Source organism: Mobula birostris, chromosome 8, assembly GCF_030028105.1.
Source record: "Mobula birostris isolate sMobBir1 chromosome 8, sMobBir1.hap1, whole genome shotgun sequence".
Classification (NCBI taxonomy): Eukaryota; Metazoa; Chordata; class Chondrichthyes; order Myliobatiformes; family Myliobatidae; genus Mobula; species Mobula birostris.
The window spans coordinates 106,921,751-106,942,484 of record NC_092377.1 but is presented as its reverse complement, the minus strand read 5'-3'; the positions used below and the strand labels follow the sequence as shown (position 1 = coordinate 106,942,484).

At 41.9% G+C, this 20,734-nt stretch overlaps 1 protein-coding gene across 8 annotated transcripts in view; it reads left to right on the top strand.

The window, feature by feature from the left end:
• The window catches only part of dop1a (DOP1 leucine zipper like protein A), a 222,843-nt gene that overhangs the window by 45,326 nt on the left and 156,783 nt on the right, over positions 1-20,734 (top strand). For 6 of the 8 annotated variants that reach the window (XM_072265897.1, XM_072265901.1, XM_072265895.1 and 3 more), the window contains 4 exons: positions 1,291-1,472; positions 2,389-2,559; positions 5,493-5,682; positions 11,327-11,425. In XM_072265897.1, the coding sequence (XP_072121998.1) occupies positions 1,291-1,472; positions 2,389-2,559; positions 5,493-5,682; positions 11,327-11,425 (642 nt within the window). The remainder of the gene's footprint in view (positions 1-1,290; positions 1,473-2,388; positions 2,560-5,492; positions 5,683-11,326; positions 11,426-20,734) is intronic. The other 2 variants (XM_072265903.1, XM_072265902.1) reach the window with 1 other exon arrangement.

Here is a 20,734-nt window from a genome sequence, read left to right as displayed (position 1 = left end):
AAGAGGTTTTCTGCCTGTACGTTTCGTGCAACTGAAAATGCTGAGTTTCATCTACATTAATGCATTATCTACAGAAAATGTTGCTCTTTCCAGTTGCGTTTATTTCTGTTACACCGAGGAATGTATTCTGTCATGATTTTCTTTAGCCAGAGGGTGGTGAATCTGTGGAATTTATTGCCACAGAGGGCTGTGGAGGCAAAGTCACTGGGTGTATGTAAAGTTGACGCCCTTACTAATTAATCAAGAACCATTAGCCTTCAAAGTTACTTGGAGAAGGCAGGAGAATGAGATTACATCAGCATAATCAGATGGTGGAGCATACTTGATAGGCCAAGTTGTCTAATTCTGCTCCTATGTATCATGGACTGATGGTTTTATGCCATTTTATTCCATAAACTCATGTCGTAAGTACCAAATAGAAGTATGGGCCTTTAATCGGCCCTGAACCTCTTGATTAGCAATCAAAGGATTCTTTGGGCTCAGATGCAGTCCTGAGCACTGTGTACAGCTTTTAGTTTAATTTTTAAGCACACTGAACATTTCTACAAGGTGTATTAAAGGAATTTCAGGGAGTAAAACTTATAACCTCCAGGCGTTTAAGAAAAATAAGCGTATTCCTATTGAATTCCAGGACTCACTGCTATTGTAATATAAATTTAACTCATGCTAGGAAATGCCTCAAAGAACCACTTATTCAAGAGAGAATTACACAGATATTTTTTGAAGAATATGGTTTCTTCACCAATGCAGGTGTACAGGGCTAGTAAGCTGAGGTCACATTAATGCTAGTTGTAACACACAGAAAAAATGCTGGTGGAATGCAGCAGGCCAGGCAGCATCTCTAGGAAGAGGTACAGTTGACGTTTCAGGCCGAGCTCCTTTGTCAGGACTAACTTAAGGAAGAGCTAGTAAGAGATTTGAAAGTTGGAGGGGGAGGGGGAGATCCAAAATGATAGGAGAAGTCAAGAGGGGGAGGGATGGAGCCAAGAGCTGGACAGGTGATTGGCAAAAGGGAAAGAAAGAAAGGGGGAGGGGCGAAGCCCAGACGATGGGCAAGGAGTATAGTGAGAGGGACGGGGAGAAAAAGGAGAGAGAGAGAGAAAAAAAATTAATAATAATAATAAATAACGGATGGTGTATGAAGAGGAGGTGGATCATTAGCGTTAGAGAAGCCAATGTTCATGCAATACTAGTTGTGCTTAGTTGTAGATGGAGCTAGTTTTGAACTGTCTGGATTGTTTTCTCAGAATGGAGTACCTAGTGGCTGATCACTGATTTATTTATGTGCAGGTTTTACAGAACAACGCCAAGTACCAAGTGGTGCCAAAGAAGCTAACAATTGGCAAGCGCCTGGCCCAGTGTCTTCACCCAGCACTGCCCAGTGGTGTTCACAGAAAAGCTCTGGAAACCTACGAGATTATTTTTAAGATCATTGGCTCCAAAAGGCTGGCCAAAGATCTTTTCTTGTACAGGTGGGCAAAGGTTAATTAGTTTTTAACTAAATGAGTTGCCTGTTTGAAAGCAAGAACCGTATGCGGCAGACAACAAGCCACTGTAACGTCCAAAGTATTGAAAAGTAATTTGACTAAAAGATTGCTGCAAATGAGCTTGTTCAATATCTAACACTGTTTTCCTAATGAGCTGTGGATGTTCTTCTGTAGGCGTCCTCAAGATCTTGTTTCTATTAAAGAAGAGGTAGTCAAAACAGGAAGGCATTTGGGTGATGGGGAAGAGATTCAGTGGGGATATGAGAGTGATTTTTTTTTTACTAAGAGAGTGCTGAATAGCTAGTTCACACTGCTTGGGAGAGTGGTTGAAGAGGGGTCACTGGCAGCTTTTAAGAAGACCAAGCAGATAGATAGTATCTTTTTCACTAGGGTCAAAATGTCTAATGTTAGAGGACATGCACTTAAGCTAGTTGGTGGGAGGTAAGTTCAAGGGAGTTGTGTGGGGCAGTGTTTTTTTTACACAGAATTGTTAATTGCATAGATTTAGAAGGCTACAGGGCAGGTACTGGAAGGTGGGATTGGTATGGATGGGTGTTCAGAGATCAGCATAGGTGGGTTAAAAGCCCAGGCACCAGAAATCTTGATTCATCACCTACTGAGGCGACAGTAAGTGCAGCACGAGAATGCCACCAATATCATGTGCTTCGTGTAATTTGCTAGATTTGTTCAGTGAGGAATCCCTGCACCAGTTAGTGTATCTACAGCACCAGCTGGACACTTGGTTGTAATGCTCTGCACAAGGAAGTAAACCAAGCCCTCCTTTCTAGCTATGGTGATGAAACCAAGCAGTAACTAAAACATAGCTAAAGTTGCAGGGTTAGGCCATTTAGGAGAAAAGCAGGTAATGATTTATTTGGAAACTATTTTACTTTCTCCTCAGTTCTGGTCTTTTCCCTCTTCTTGGCAATGCGGCTATGTCTGTCAAACCTGTGCTTCTGAGCTTGTACGAAGTCTACTTCCTGCCTCTGGGCAAAACTCTGAAGCCAGGGCTTCAGGGACTGCTGACTGGGACATTACCGGGCCTGGAAGAAGGCTCTGAGTACTACGACAGGTGAGGATTTGTTTCATCTATATTTCATTTACAGGACTAAGAAGCCTCTAGGGAGCAGAATGGAGAAGATATTGGGGGGTGGGGGGGACCTACTTCAGGCACGTTCTGCCTCATTTAATATCATAAAAGCTGAACATCTGGTTAGTTTTAATAATTGTGTGCTGAATATACAAATCGTGCATCCATTCACACTGGGGGGTGGGCTGTTGAGGTGTCTATGGATATCTGCTCATCATTTGGGAGGGAGAAATACTGTGCCCCTGTGCTCAAATAAGTATTTCAGATTTTATGTGCGAATACAGATTTTCTAATGGCCTGTGTGTGGATAAAACTGTAGCTGCCTACCACAATTTGGCCCATCAGCTCCTCAGGGCATATCTCTTTGCATTCTCATCAATGGTGTTCGGATACAAAACTTAAGCAATGTCAAATTATATTTTATTTGCCAGTTCAGAGCTAGAAATGTACTATGGGGAGGTTTTGCGTCAGTTTTGAAGGACCACCCAATAGTCCAAGCATTAAAATGATTGATCACTAGCAAAGGCAGGAAAAGCAATCAGTCATTGGTATATAAAAAGAATGGGTGTTTATACACTATATCTGAGCACCAGAAGACAAGTAGAGTTTAGCACGCATATTAAAGTACCACAAACTTTAATGTTATCAGATCATTTAAGCGCCATCTAATAACTCTTATCATCTTGGTCTAAACAGTATTGCTAGTTAATACTCCACACCAGGACCACAAGATTCAAAAACAGTTACTTTCCCCAATCAGTAAGGCTGATCAACCCCACCACCACTACTTTATCATTTCTTGTCAGCCACCTTATGTACAGACACTCCTGTACCTTGTGTCACTTTACAGATGTATAATCAATCTGTGAACATATGTAAGCTATCTTATGTATTTATACAGTTTTTAAAATCATTGTGTTCTTTGTTGTATCGTTTTTTTTTTATACAGCATCAGATCCAGATTCTATTTTACACTTGTGTGCTGGAAATGACATTAGACATTAAAGAATTAGATCAGATGTGCATTCTATTGAAAACAACCTTGTGGCTTTGCAACCTCTGGTAAAGTTGTATACCACCTAGACTTACTGTTTTGATATCTGAGTGATAATGTGGAACATTTTTATCAGGAACCTGTGGGAATACCTTCATCACATGATCTGCAGTACAACAATATCTAGTGAGGTGTGATTAGCGACTGGTAGCACCTGCACTTGTGCATTGTAGAATCAAACAACATGGAAGCAGGCCTTTTGGTTCCAATGGTCCATGCCAACTAACTTTCCTGTCAAAACTAATTCGGCTTGCCCACATCCCTGTATCAATTTATCCATTCAACTGTAGCCTTTTAAACATTGTTAAAGTACCTGTCTCAACTGTTTCCTCCTTTTGAGTTCCTTCTAAATCTTCCTGCTCTCACCCTAAAGCTGTGTCCCCTAGTTCATGATTGTCCAACCCTAGGAAAAGGACTGTGTGCATTCGTCTCATCTGTGCCCCTCATGATTTTATACACCTCTATAATATCATCCCTCATCCTCCCAGACTCCGATGAATAACGTCTCAGCCTCGTCAATCTTTCTTCATATCTCAGTCACTCAACTCTACAGCATTCTTGTAAATCTCCTCTGCTCTCTTCCAGGTTAATGACAACTTTCGTATAGCAGGGTGACCAAAACTGAACACAGTATTTAAATGCAGCTTGTAGAGCTACAGAAAAATGAATGAATGAATGAATAATAGATATAAGAGATAATAAGCCTGATCTGATTCACTCCCTATGCACTGCGAAAAATCTTAGTAAGTTGTTCTTGACTTGTGCTCAAGATGGCGCCGAGTTGCGACGTCCATTGAGGTCGTGCCCAGTTTCAGTTGCTTTTTAATTTTTTTGGGTTCTTTGGGATGGTTTTGGGGACAGAGAGGGGAGTTAGAGGTCAGATTAGGGTTTTAGAGAAAGGGATGTGGGGGAATTAGTGGATTGGCCGGGGTATAGGTCTCTGTTCGAAGGGCAATGACGCAGACATGGGATATCCACGGACCTGGCCGGGTCAGCAGGTTCTCAGTGGGTTCCTGAGTCAGAGTTTGAGGCCCAGTATTCAGAGTCTGGCCACCTGCAGGTCCGGATTTTGAGGCCTGGTGTTTGGTGATGGGCGGGTCTCGTGGCCGATGCCAAGCATCAGAAGTCCGGAAGGTGGCTGGAACTGAGTCTGCGAATCTCTGCAAATTTGCCAGGGTCGTTGGAGGTCCAATATCTATGTGTCCACTGGAGGCCGGAAGCCAAAAAGTACGGACTGCTTTGGGATTAAAGGATTGTGCAAGAGCATTGGTGGGAGCAAGGGACGTGGCTTGTTTTATCATTGTTGACTTGTTGCTTGTGTTGTTCTGCTGAGCATTGTGGGCATGCTATGTTGGCACCAGAATGTGTGGTGATACTTGCAGACTGCCCCCGGCACACCCTTGGTTGTTAACGCAAGTAACGCATTTCACTGTATGTTTTGATGTGTATGTGGTAAATAAAAGTGAATCGTGAATGTTATCTCTGAAGTTCAAAGCAGGGTTTTGGGGGAAATTTAAAATTGATTATCGCAGCACTTTAAAAAAATATTTTTAGACTTTTTAATTTCTGTTTGAGAGCTGCAGCCTCTCCTTAATGAATATCTTTGACCTGATATTTGTACAAAAGGGTGTGATGGCTTGCTGAAGACATAGAAGAAAGGAAGAGCAGGTTAAGGCTCCTCTTATGTAAAAGAAAAGATTTACAGGGGGCTATTGCTGATTCTGGCTGATATGCAGTCAAAAACGTTCGTAGAAGTAGATAAGCATGAAAGGTTTGGCTGTTGATATGAACGGATTTGCTTAAAGGAGCACTAATACCTTGTATGTTATAGTTATTAAGAATGACTTTTCTTTGTATGCAGGGCAAACACATTATTGGAGAAGGTTGCAGCTGTGGTGGAGCAGTCTGCGTTTTACGGTGCTCTTTGGGGGAGTGTTTTGACCAGTCCTGCTGTGCGGTTACCTGGAATCACCTTTGTACTTTCTCACCTGAACCGGAAACTTTCCATGGAGGACCAACTGTATATCATTGGTAGCGACATTGAGTTGATGGTACTAATAATTTTATGTTATCTTTCACAAAATTCCAAGTCCTGTTGAAGTAACTTAAAGCTGAAAGCTGTCTTAAGCTTCGTTCAGGTTAAGGCAAATATGTAAATATGTGAGTCTGCAGACGCTGGAAATCCAAAGCAACACACACAAAATGCTGGAGGATCTCAGCAGGTTGGGCAACATCTATGGAAATGAACAAGCAGTCGATATTTTGGGCCAAGACCCTTCTTGAGTTCTGAAGAAGGGTCTTGGCATGAAATGTTGACTATATATTCATTACCATAGATGCTGCCTGACTTGCTGAGTTCCTCCAGCATGTTGTGTGTGTTGTTAAGGCAAATATATTGTGTGATTTCGGTTAAATCACATATAATTAAGTCTTCCCAAGCACTTGAGTGTCATCTGTGAAACTTTAGTGGATTACCATTCCCTTCATATTGCTCTTTGATATCCTTATTAATTTGTCAGGATGGATTACCATGTTATGTGATCAAGGCCAATGTGAATTAAAATAGTTTTGTTTTGATGAATCTTGCCTATACATAATATTATACTGTATATCAAGGAATATGATGAATGATACAGTTTTTCATCTTGGAGTTTTCCATGCTAAGGTCACCCTTTAGTCAGTTTCTCTTGTTTTCACTCATTTTTCGGATGTTATGTGGTCCTGTATTGTAGCTTCACCCATTTGCTATCTCATTTTTTGGTGTGCCTGATGTTGCTCCCAGCATGTCCTGGTACAGTGTTCATTGAACACCAGGCTTGATGGATGGATTTGAGTTGCCTGATCTATGCTGGAAATCAGAAACAGGAAGGGAGCAATCACTATTGTGAGTATACTATAGACTACCTGCCACCGCCCAAAGCAACAGAGATACTCTAGAACAGATCTGGAGGCAGATTTTGGAAAGGTGCAAAAATAACAAGATTGTTGTCATGGGGGGCTTCAACTTCCCTAATATTGATTGGTACCTCCTTCGTGCAAAGGGTTTGGATGAGGCAGAATTTTTTTTAGGTGTGCTCAAGAAGGATTCCTGACACAATATGTAGATAGACTGACTAGAAAGGACACCATACTAGATCTGGTGCTAGGTAACGAACAGGGACAGGTGTCGGATCGCTTGGTGGGAGAGCATTTTGACAACAGTGACCCCAACTCCCTGATCTTAACTGTGACCTTGGGGAGGAATAGGGTCAGGCTGTGAGAAAGTATTTAATTGGAGGAAGGAAAATTATGATGGTATTAGACAGGAACTGGGCAACAAAAATTGGGAACAGTTGTACTCTGGGAAATGCACAGCAGAAATGTGAAGATCGTTTCTGGGAAATGCACAGCAGAAATGTGAAGGTTGTTTAGGGAATTCTGAATAGGTTTGTCCCATTAAGACAGGGAAAAGATGGTGGGGTGAAGGAACCGTGGATGGGACAAGAGATGTGGAGCATCTAGATAAGAGGAAGAAAGAAGCTTACTTAAGGCTTCAGAAGCAAGGATCAGGTAGGGCTCTAGAGAGTTATAAGGTATCCAGAAAAGAGCTGAAGGATGGACTTAGGACAGCGAGAAGAGGGCATGAGAAACCCTTGGCAAGTAGGATTAAGGAAAACTCCAAGGCATTCTGCACATATGTAAAGAACAGAAGGATGACTAGAGTGAGGGTAGGACTGATCAGTGATAGTGGAGAAACCAGGAGGTAGGAGAGGTCCTTAATGAATACTTTGCTTCAGTATACACCAGTGAGAGGGACCTTGCTGTTTGTGAGGACAGCGTAAGACAGGTTGATATGCTGGATAATGTCAGTATAGAGAAAGAGGATGTGCTGGATCTTTTGAAAAACATTAAGATTGATAAATTCCCAGGGCCGGATGGGATATACCCAGGTTACTATGGGAAGTGAGAGAAGAGAATATTGTGCCTTTGGCAATGACCTTTGCATCTTCACTGGCCTCAGGAGTAATACCAGATCTTTGGAGGCTGGCAAATGTTATTCCTTTATTCAGAAAAGGAGTAGAGATAATCCTGGGATTTATAGTCCAGTGAGTGTAACTTCAGTGGTGAGCAAATTTTTGGAGAAGGTTATTGGAGACAGGATTTACAAGCATTTGGAAAAGCAGTCTGATTAGGGATAGCCAGCATTGCTTTGTGAGTGGCACATCATGCCTCACAAGCCTGACTGAATTCTTTGAGGAGGTGAGCATTGATGAAGATAGGGCAATAGATGCGGGTATATGGATTTTAGTAAGATGATTAAGGTTCCCCATGGTGGGCTGAATTAGAAAGTCAGGAGGCATGGGATCCAGGGAAACCTGGCTGTGTGGATTCAGAAACGGATTGCAAATAGAAGGCAGAGGGTGGGAGTAGATGGAGAGTGTTCTGCCTGGAGGTTGGTGACCAGTGGTGTTCTGCAGGTGTCTGTTCTGGAACTCCTGTTCTTTTTGATATTTTATTGGGGTTAGTAAGTTTGCAGATGCCACAGAGGTTGTTGGAGTTGTGGATAGTGTAGAGCGTTGTAGGTTGCCGTGGGACATTTGACAAGATGCAGGTTTGGGATGAGAACTGGCAAAGGGAGTGCCAGTCCCAGGCAGGTGTGAAGTGATTCACTTTGGAAGGTTGAATTTGAAGGCAGAATACCGGGTTAACAGTAGGATTCTTGACAGTGTGGAAGAACAAAGGGAACTTGGTGTTCATGTCATTGATCCCTCGAAGTTGCCATGCATGTTGATAGGGTTTAAGAAAGCAAAAGTGTTGGATTTCATTAGTTGGGGGGTTGAGCTCAAGAGTAATAAGATGATGTTGCAGCTCTATAAAACTCTGGTTAGACCACACCTGGAATATTGTCAGTTCTGACTGCCTTATTATAGGAAGGATGTGGAAGCTGTGGAAGAGGTACAGAGGAGATTAGTGGACACAAAAGACTCGATAGTGGTGTACAAGATGATAAAGAGGCATTGATTGAGTGGATGACCAGATTTTTTTTTGCCCAGAGTGGAAATGGCCAATACGAGAGCACAATGTGATTGGAGGAAAGTAGATTTGGGGTGTCAGAAGTAAGTTCTTTACACGAAGTGCTGAGGGTGTGTGGAATGTTCTGCTGGGGTGTTGGTAGAGGCAGACACATGATGGGCATTTAAGAAACTCTTAGATAGGCACATTATGACAGAAAAATGGAGGGCTATTGTAGAAGAAAAATAATTAGAGACCAGACTTCAAGCGATGATACCTTCATTCAGCATGATATCATGGAGAGCCTGCAGAAATGTGCAAGGGTCTCAATTACAGAGCAGTTAGACATATTTGTATTAATGAGCAGGCAAGTGTACGTGCCCACTGGCATGCAAGTGAATCTGTTACACAAGCAGAGATACATAATCGGAAGCAAACTAGTACATCCATAATACAAAATATTTTTAAATTGTAGAACAGACAAGGGACTAAATCATGTGCTTGTTCTCTTTTCGGCCATCTGCACTCAGTGCTGCATCCTGATTATGAAAGACTCTGCTGATCTTAGATTAGGACATTGGGTTACAAAGTTCAAATAGAGAAATGCAAGTTAGCTGCTTAGTTTATTAACCCTTTTGCTGACCCTTCTTCCACAACTGTGCAGAAGAGAAGTGTAGTTTGATCGTAGAGTAGGTTAGAAGGTCGGCACAACATTGTGGGACAAAGGTCTTGTATGGTTCTGTGATGGTCCTATCCTATGTGTGATGAAGCAAAGATGGTCTCTGTCTTCAACATATCTGGGTGGTAGTTGAGCCTTAGTATTGTAATGGACAGGTGCTTCAGCCATTGGTAGACTGGTAAAGACAAGGCCAGATGTTCTTACCCCCGCTGCGTGATATGATTGTGCAGGATCAGACAGTGGGAAGGACAATGTACTGTAAATGATATCTCTATTCAAGGGCATAGATACGGCCAGATTTGGGAACAGCTTCTTTCCAACGGTGATAAGACTGCTGAACGGATCCTGACCCGGATCTGGGCCGTACCCTCCAAATATCCAGACCTGCCTCGGTTTTTTTGCATCACCTTACTTTCCCTTTTCTATTTTCTATTTATGATTTATAATTTAAATTTTTAATATTTACTCTAGATTTGTACTCCAGGGAGCACGAAGAGCAGAATCAAATATTGCTGTGATGATTGTATGCTCCAGTATCAATTGTTTGGTGACAATAAAGTATAAAGTACATACTAAGAGGCATTGTTTGATATCACAAGCTGTAATTCTAAAGAGTTGTCTGGTCTGGTGGGAAAGTGGAGATTATACCAGGGTCTCAGTATGTGGGTAGATTGTTGGTGAGGACATGATGTTGCAGAGAAAATGAGGAGCTATACTGAAGGAGTGGTGCTGAGATAGTGCAATGGGATGCTGATGCGTCATGATATTATTTCTTTATTCTTTCGACTCTCGCTGCTAAAATAAAGTTGATGGCTGTAGGTGTGCCATTGCAAAGCAGCAGCCATGCTGATTTTGCTGTTAGTAAGGTTGAAGTTGTTGCCTATATGGTATCAGCATAACCTCAGACTGGCTTGAGAGGGCGCTTACTGGAGAAATTCCATTCTTTTTCTTGAGGCTTTGACCCTCAAGTGTTATTGAACCTTTGCATATGCAGATAGTTTCAGAAATTGCTTAATTCACAAGCTCCAAAGTTTTGTGCACTATTCATGTTGGTATAACGTTAACTCTTAAATGAAATGTAACCTATGCTGGCATAATTACTGTTGTTCAGCCTCCCTAGGCCTGAAAAACTAATTGCATTCTTACTGTTTATCAGAGGTTTCCTTTCATTGGGCAATTCTACAGGTCTTCAAAATGATAAATATTCTTTCATGAAACATTTCAGCATCTGTCTCATGTCCCCATCTTTATTTTCTGTAAGATTTTATAAGGTATGATTAAATGTGATAGTTACTTGCTAGTTTGTTGTATATGAACAATCTTAATTTTGTGTAGCCTACTCCATGATGTCACCCTTTTCTGCAGGACATAGATCCTGTATTGCTGAAGTAAATTAGCATTAAGGGATGGGAAATAAACTGGATAATTTGGAAGAGTTTTCTTTGAGATCAACAGTGTTGTCATCATTTTAAAACAAACCACAAATTGATGTTTCTGGTTTTCTGAAAATGTCTTCCTTTTTCTGAATAAATGGAAGAGTGCAACATAACCAAATACCATGAAAGTATTGACAAAAGATTAAAAATACTCTTCATCTTGTAACTTGTATTTTACATCCTGGTGATAGGTCATAATTTTTAATTAATATATTTTTTTGAGTAAATGTATAAATCCTGGACCTTTAAAATTACTGAATCTACTTCATTGTGTAGCAGGTTTGCCCATATCTCTTCACTCAGGGAAAAACCTGGATTGATATTTTTATTGAAAAAGACTTCCAGATTTAGAATTTGTCAGTTACTAGAACAGATAGCTGAAACAGTAATGCAAGGCATACAGGAATACAGGGCAGCTTTGATATTTGAATATTTTATTTAGGTATTTAGCTTTGTTACATGATGTTAGGCAAATTACATTAAGGTGCCTTGTTAACAGTCACATCTGACTTTTAATTCAGAGTGATTTTAAGTTAATTTTTTTTTCAAGTTTGGAATAACATTGATTTTTTTTGTCTATTTTGGTAGGTTGAAGCAGTAAGTGCTTCAGTCCAGGACTCCAGTGTATTGGTGCAGCGGAGTACCTTGGATCTCATTCTGTTCTGTTTCCCTTTCCATCTGTATCAGGTATGAATACTTCAATTAGGAAACCTAGGAATATAACAGTAGTTTCTCCACAGCTATTGGGCCAAGGATATTCAGAGAGTTACTGAATCCTTCAGCATGGAAGGATGAAACTGAACTGGCGGTATCTCTGTCACTTTCCAAAGACTCACGTTCTTGCCCTCCTCTACCACCTCCTCTACCACCTCTTCTAAACACATCATAACAGAGACCGTTAGGAAATAGGAATATTTATAGAGAGATTTGCCAATGGAGGTACTGACCGTTGACTCTCTACGTAGCTTAAGGTAATAATGCTAACTCAGTCTTGGTAAAATACTACTGTTGCCAGACTAGAGTTGTTCCTTGAGGTAAAAGATGTGGACAATGAACTATGCACTAATCAAAATGACGTGTAGTTTTATATGCAACTTTAGCAATTTCACAATCCATGACAAAAATAAATTTCAGTGTCAGAATCAGGTTTATTATCACTGGCATGTGTCGTGAAATTTGTTAACTTAGCAGCTGCAGTTCAAAGCAAAACATAGAAGAAGAAGAAGAAAAATAATAATAATAAATAAAACAAATTACAGTATACATTATTGAATAAACTAAAATTGTCCAAAAAACAGAAATAATTGTATATTTTAAAAAATGAGGTAGTGTCCAAAGATTCAATGTCTATTTAGGAATCGGATGGCAGAGGGGAAGAAGCTGTTCCTGAATAGCTGAGTGTGTGCCTTCAGGCTTCTGTACCTCCTACCTGATGGTAACAGTGAGAAAAGGGCATGTCCTGGGTGCTGGAGGTCCTTAATAATGGATGCTGCCTTTCTGAGACACCGCTACTTGAAGATGTCCTGGATACTTTGTAGGCTAGTACCCAAGATGGAGCTGACTAGATTTACAACCTTCTGCAGCTTCTTTCGGTCCTGTGCAGTAGCCCCCCGCCCCCCCCCCCCCTCCATACCAGACAGTGATGCAGCCTGTCAGAATGCTCTCCATGGTACATCTAGAAGTTTCTGAGTGTGTTTTTTGACATACCAAAGCTCTTTAAACTCCTAATGAAGTATAGTTATTGTCTTGCCTCCTTTAATATGTTGGAACCAGGTTAGATCCTCAGAGACCTTGACATCCACGAACTTGAAACTGCTCACTCTCTCCATTTCTGATCCCTCTATGAGAATTGGTGTGTGCTCCTTCGTCTTACCCTTCCGGAAGTCCACAATCAGCTCTTTCATCTTACTGACATTGAGTGCCAGGTTGTTGCTGCGACACCTTTCCATTAATTGGCATATCTTACTCCTGTACACCCTCTTGTCTCCATCTGCGATTCTACCAACAATGGTTATATCATCAGCAAATTTATAGATGGTATTTGAGCTATGCCTAGCTACACAGTCATGGATATAGAGAGTAGAGCAGTGGGCTAAGGTCACTCCCGTGAGGTGCGTCAGTGTTGACCATCAGTGAGGAGGAGATACATCACCAATCCGCACATGTTGTGGTCTTCTGGTTAGGAAGTCGAGGATCCTTTTGCAGAGGGAGTTACAGAGGCCCAGGTTCTGTAACTTCTCAATCAGGATTGTGGGAATGATGGTGTTAAATGCTGAGCTATAGTCGATGAACAGCATCCTGACATAGGTGTTTGTGTTGTCCAGGTGGTCTAAGGCTGTGTGAAGAGGCACTGAGATTGCATCTGCCGTTGACCTATTGTGGCGATAGGTCACAATTTACTTGTTTATTAAAATAAGCATCGACTTAACTTAGATATTTATCATTCTTATTAAAAAACCTAGATCTGTTGAATTGATCTCTTTATTTTAATGAAAATTACTGAAGAGATAGCAGAGTTTATAAACACAAAGCAGGAAGGGAAATGGACATTTGACTACTCAATGGAGGAGATTAGCATCAGCTGTATTTCAGTTAGAAACATTTTTTGCCTCTGTAAGATTGTGAGTTCAAGTGCTCCCTGCAGAATCTAGCGCCAAGAAAACTCTGCCCTGCTATCCCGTTGTAACAATGAATGCATAGTCATAGGGTCATACAGTGCAGAAACAGGCACTTCAGACTAGTTGGTCCATGCTGGCCAAGATCTCCGTCTAAGCTAAGTTAATTTGAGCAAATTCCTCTAAACTTTTCTTATCTATCTACTTGTCTGCTTTTAAGTATTGATAATGTACCTGTCTCAGCCTCTTTATTTAAATCAAACACTTCCCCGGCAGCTCGTTCTGTATACTGACCACCCTCTGGGTGAAAAATTGTCCCTCTGATTCTTATTAAATCTCTCCTCTCTCACTTTAAACTTAGACTCTCTAATCAACCTGGGGAAAAAGACTAGTCAATCTGCACAATCTATATACCTCATGATTTTATACAGCTGTTTGAGATCACCCCTTCATTCTCCTACATTCCACTGAAAACAGTCAGAACCTGCTCAGCCTTCCTTCATCTCCCAGTCACAGCAAAATCCTTATACACTCTCTTTCCAGCTTAATGCTATTTTTCCTAATGCATGGTGACCAATACTGAACACATGGGGCCTCACAAATGTCTTGCACAATATAGCATCCCAGCCGCTATACTCCGTGCCCTGTCTGATGAAGGCATGTGTTTCAAAACCCTTTTCACTACCCTGTATACCACCTTTGGAGAACTATATACTTGCACTGATTTGTCCTTTTATTCTACAACACTGTGAAAGTCCTACCTGATCTGTCTTCCCAAAATGCAAAACTTCACACCTATCTGAAATAAACTCCACTTGCCAATTCCTTGGTCCACTTACCCAGCTGATCAGGATCCCTCTGTAAATCCTTATAACCATCTTCACTGTTAAAGATACCACATACTTCAGAGTCACCTGCAAACTTACTAACCATGCCTTGTACATTCTCATCCATATTGGTACTGGTTTATTGTTGTTACCTGTACCAAGACAAAGTGAAAAGTTGGTCTTGCATACTGTTGATACAGATCAAATCATTACACAGTGCATTAAGCTAAGGTAAAACAATACTGAGTGAGTGAGGCTCCTTGGTCTAAGAGTGGACCATGGATGTTGTGTCCTACCTGTCTCTGTATGCAAGCCTGGGCAGAGTGATATGGAGAGCAAGCTGATACCTGTGTAGCAAGCTCCCCCTCTCTACACATCTGATGAACCCAAAGGAACAGCAGAGGCTGATACAGTTTGGCACCAGCAGCGTCGCAGGAGTTATCAGTCAGCATTGAACACAGCACAACATAGGACTGCCTTAGGGACTCTAGCTCTGGATTTTTCCCTCAGGGCTTACTCCCGAAGCCTTCCCCATGAGAGGATATAGTTGTAAGGCAGTAGGGCTTTGAGATCAGAGTTTTCCTTCTCTAGATGAGCTACCAACCATGGCTGGTGAGCCCCCAGCTGCCCAAAACAACTGGTTTTAAGGTGCCCGTAACCTGCCTTTGCCCCTTCTCCTGTTAGTAGAAACAGTTCTGCTGGGCTTAGTAGCTAAGCCATACATGAAGGCCAGGAACTGGACTTGGTTGTCAGAGGCTATTTGAGACGCACATCATTGGGAGCATTTAAAAGCTTGTCCCTATTACCATTTCTGGTTAAGTAACAATCTTAAGGAACTGGTAAAACAATAAAGTATAAAAGCTACTGATAAAGTGCAGTGCAGGTAAATGATAAAGTGCAAGATCACAGCGAGGTAGATTGTGAGGCCAAGAGACTGTTTTACCATACAGTGGTCTGTTCAGGAGTCTGGTAAAATGGGGATAGGTGCAGTCCCAGAGCCTGTCTGTAATTTCTGCCTGATGGCAGAGGGGAGAAGAGAGAAAGTCCAGGGTAAGCAGGGTCTCTGATTACGCTGATTGCTTTACTGAGGCAGCGAAAGGTTCCAACAGAGTCCATAGATTTGCTGAGCTGTGAATATAACTCTCTGTAGTTTGTTGTGGTCATGTGCTGAGCAGTTGTCATACAGAGCCACTATGCATCCAGACAGAATGCTTTCTGTGGTGCATTGATAAACACTGGTTGATGTAGGTAAACCAATCATTGATATAAATAAAAATCATTTGATATAGATCGCAAATAGTTGTAGGTCTAGCATTGACCATGGGGAGCACCACTTGTCATGGGCCTACAACCTTTCACTATCACCCTGTGCTTTGTACCATCAAGCTGGTTTTATATCTTGTGAGCTGTCTTCTTGAATCTCATATATTTGCACCTAAACAATGCTGTGACTCTCTCAAAGAAGAGCAGTGGTGTACCATGTAATCCATCGCTGAGCCAACATCAACAATTTGTAGACATTATTATGTTATTCTTGGTGGTTGCTGGCTGTGTGCAAATTGGTTGCTAGGTTTTTCTACAACAGTGATTGCACTTTGGAAGCACTCCATAACTGTAAATGCTTTGGGAATTCAAGGCACTGGAAAGTTTCATACAAATGCAAAGGCTTTTTCCTCTTTATTTTGCTAAATGAGGAAACATATCCTCAAAACTGCAAGGCTCTGTAGGGCATAATGTTAGATCAGTAATCCGTATCTGGCAAGGTTGATCTGCCTCAGAACATGGTCATAACCCCAGTCGCCTCATCTCTTCATCCATTTAATCAAAATTGACTGAATTTTGACTGCCCACAAACGTACATCAAAGTTACAACTCAGCACCCTTTTTCTTCGAACTTGGTCCCACATCGGTTAATTCATGGCCAGGCTAATTGATGTAAGCTCCCAAGTCACGTGCAGGACTGCTGACACTAAAACATTATATTGCTAGAGTCCAGTTGCATATTAGTAAATTGTTCTTAGTAAATTGTTTTAATAAATAAAACTTTGGAGAACAAAATCTTAAACTACAAATTGGGATTGGTGTACAGTATTTGAATTTTTCATTAATGCTGCTTTCTTTTACGAACAACCCGCAGTTGCTTTCTCTAAATCTCGCGTTTCTGTTTGCATTGTGTACTGTGAATCACCTCCCTTGACATTCTGAGACAAACTGCAGCTCATGGATGCTGATGTGAGAATGCTGTTCAACACCATTCAACATCCAGGCTCGACAAGAAGCTCAGAGTCCTCAGCCTTGACCGTGCCTTGTGCAGCTGGATCCTGGACTTCCTGTCAGATCATCAGCAGGTTGTAAGAGTGGGATCCCTCACCTCCAAACCTCTAATTCTCAATACAGGAGCCCCTCAGGGCTGCTTACTGAGTCCCCCTCCTTTACTCCCTGTACACCCATGGCTGTACCGCCACCCACAGCTCTAATCTGCTAATTAAATTTGTCGATGACACTACATTGCTTGGCCTTATCTCAAACAATAATGAGGAGGCCTACAGAGAAGAAGTCATCTCTCTGACACAGTGGTGTCAAGAAAACAACCTCTCCCTCAATGTCGCAAAAACAAAGGAGCTGGTTGTGGATTACAGGAGGAATGGAGACGAGCTAATCCCTATTGACTTCAATAGATCTTGGGCTGAGAGGGTAAACATCTTCAAGTTCCTCGGCATCCACATCACTGAGGACCTTATATGGTCTGTACATACCAGCTGTGTGGTGAAAAAGGCACAATAGTGCCTTTCTCACCTCAAATAGTTGAGGAAGTTTGGTATGGGCCCCCAAATTCTAAGAACTTTCTACAGGGGCACAATTGAGAGCATCCTGACTGGCTGCATCACTGCCTGGTACGTGAACTGTACCTAATCGCAGGACTCTGCAGAGAGTGCTGTGGACAGTCCAGCGCATCTGTAGTTGTGAAATTTCCATTTAGTTCAGGATGTTTACAAGGTCAGGTGTGTAAAAGGGGCCCGTAGGATCATTAGGGACCCGAGTCACCCTAACCACAATCTATTCCAGTTGCTACCATCCGGGAAATAGTACCGCAGCATAAAAGCCAGGACCTACAGGCTCCGGGACAGCTTCTTCCACCAGGCCATCAGACTGATGAATTCATGCTGATTTGAGTGTAATCGATATTACAATAACTGTTCTATTTATTATAAGTTATTATAGATTACTATGATTGCACATTTAGATAGAGACTTAACGTGAAGATTTTTACTCCTCATGTATGTGAAGGATAAAGTCAATTCAATTCATTTAACTAACACCAAAAACTAAAACAAGGTAAAGATAGCATATATAGATACTTTCTATGGAGGTCACCTCATTTTCTTCTGCATTTGGGTTGAGAGTGTCCCTGATGATATGGTTTTTAATGCATTAGCAATGTCTACACATTGCTCAGTGTCAGCTTTGAAGTTGTTTCTCTGGATGTTTGAGTTGTTTTTGGGTGAGGTGTGTGGAACTGAATGAGTTTATTGAGAATTTTTAAATCCTCCAATCAAGGATTCAAGCTTTCAGGTAAATTGGGGATTTTTTTTCTAATGTCTCAAGGTATTCCATATAACAATTACAGCACGGAAACAGGCCATCTCGGCCCTTCTAGTCTGTGCTGAACTCTTACTCTCACTATTGGCTCCCCCCACCCCACTGGCTTTTTTTTCCCAAGCAATGAGTGTTCTTTGTTTTTGAGACATGCTTTTCATATTATTCCAAGGGAAAACTGAATATACAGAACATAGAAATCTACAGCACATTATAGGCCCTTTGGCCCACTATGTTGTGCCGACCATGTAAAGTACTCTAGAAAATGCCTAGAATTTTCCTACTGCATAGCCCTCTATTTTTCTAAGCTCCATGTACCTATCCAAGAGTCTCTTAAAAGACCCTATCGTATCCGTGTCTGCCACCATCGCTGGCAGTGCATTCCATGCACGCACCACACTCTGTGTGAAAATCTTACCAGTTACAGCCTCCCGTATCTGCTTCCAAGCACCTTAAAACTATGCCCCCTCGTGTTAGTCATTCCTCCGTTGCTGCAAGGAGAAAAGGCCGAGATCACTCAACCTGTTCTCATAAGGGATGCTCTCCATCCAGCCAACATCCTTGTAAATCCCTTAATTTCTGTACCTATACTGAATGAACTGGAAATTAAGGCATCCCTTGGACCTTGTGGGAGGGTAGTGCAGAAATTGCAGTGGTCCTAGCAGGGAGATTTAAAACGCCCTTAGCCCTGGTGAGGATTGGAGGATATGTAGCTAATGTTGTTCCATTGTTTAAGAAAGACTCTAAGATTAAGCCAGAAAATCACAGGCCAGAGAGCCTGGCATCAATAGTGTTAAGTTATTGGAAGTATTCTAAGTGACCAGATTTTAAGTGTATTTGGATAGACGGGGATTGATTAGGGATAGTTAACATGGCTTTGCACATGCTAGGTCATGTATAACCAGTCTTTTGAGGATGTTACCAAGGAAGTTGATGAAGATAGAGCAGTGAATGTTGTCTACATGGACTTTAGCAATGTCTTCGACAAGTCCTGCTTGGAAGGTTGGTCAAGAAAGTTCAGTTGCCTGCATTCAGGATGAGGTAGTAAATTGGATTAGATGTTGGCTTCGTGGGAGAAACCAGAAAGTAGTAGAAGATGATTGCATCACTGACTGAAGTTGTAGGCTTCCAGTCAAAGAGGCATCCATCTTTTACTACTCTCTGGTTTCTCCCACGAAGCTAATGTCTAATCTAATTTACTACCTCACTAGTCACAGTCAGAGTGGTGTGCCCCAGAGATTGGTGTTGGGTCAGCTGTTGTTTGTCATCTATATCAAATGATCTGGATGACAATGTGGAAAACTGGATCAACAAATTTGTGGATGTAGTGGACAGTGGGACCTGGGCCAGCTGGAAAAATGGGCTGAAAAATGGCTGGTGGGATTTAATGCAGTGAAGCGTGAGGTGTTGCACTTTGGGAGAACAAACCAGGGTAGGACTACATGGTGAGGTGTACTGGGCACTGAGGAGTACAGGGGGATCTGGGAATACAGATTCTTAATTCCTTGAAAATGGCATCACAGGTAGAGAGGGTCCTAAAGAGAGGTTTAGGCACATTGGCCTTCATAAATCAATGTATTGAGTACAGTAGTTGTGATGTTATGTTGAAGTTGTATAAGATGTTGATGAGGCCTCATTTGGAATATTCTGTTTAGTCCTAGTCACCTATCTACAAGAAAGGTATCAGAAAGATTGAAAGACTGCAGAGAAAATTTACCAAGATATTGCTAGGTCCTGAGGACATGAGTTTTGGGGAAAGGTTGAATAGCTTAGGAGTTAATTCTCTTGATCATAGGAGAACAGGGGGAGATGTGATAGAGGAATACAAAATCATGAGTGGTATGGATAGGGTAAATGCAAGTATGCTTTTTCCACTGAGGTTGGATGAGAATACAACTAGAGGTCATGGGTTAAGGTGCAAGGTGAAATGTCTAAGGGGAACATGACGGGGAACATCTTTCCTCAGCGGGTAATGAGCTGGCAGCAGAAGTGGTGGATGCAGGTTCAATTTTAACACGAGAAATTTTGATAGGTACGTGGATGGGAGGGGTATAGAGTGCTATGGTCCGTGTGCAGGTTGATGGGATGAGGCAGATTAATAATTTGGCACAAATTAGATGGGCCAAAGGGCCTGTTTCTATGCTGTAGTGTTTTATGAATCTGTGACTCTATGCAATGCCAGGATCATTGGCATTAATTGTGATAAGGCAGCTCTAACCGAGATGGTGGAGAAGGGATGGGTGTGATCTGGCTGGGCTCAGGGTTGAAGTGTCAGTGAAAGTGTGGATTACTATGTTGAGTAGTATTAGCAGATGTCCTGACAGACATTTTCAACATCTCCCTTAGTCAAGCTATTGTCCCCAGATGCTTCAAAACCTCCACAATCATCCCTGTAGCAAAGAAATCAGTTGTAGCCTGTCTGAATGATTACTGTCTCGTTGCCCTGACCCCCATAGTGATGAAATGTTTTGAACGGCTTGTCAAGCCTCATATCACAGCCAGCCTCCCCTCATCGCTGGATCCTCTACAGTTTGCTTATCGTCCAAATCGCTCTACGGAGGACGCAATATCCACCACACTGCACACAGTTCTCTCTCACTTGGACAACAAAGACACTTATGCCAGAATCCTGTACATTGATTTCAGTTCAGCGTTCAATACCATCATCCTGCAGAGACTAGTGGAGAAACTGTCGCTGCCTGGCCTTAGCACTGCCATGTGTCGCTGGATTCTGGATTTCTTGACAGAGAGACCACAGTCAGTCCGTGTTGGCCGGAACACCTCTGACTCCATCACACTGAACACTGGATCCCCACAAGGCTGTGTGCTTAGCCCATTGCTGTTTACACTGCTAACACATGACTGTGCAGCCAGATTCAAGGAGAACCTGATCATTAAATTTGCAGATGATACCTCAGTGGTGGGGCTCATCAGCAAAAATGATGAAACAATGTACA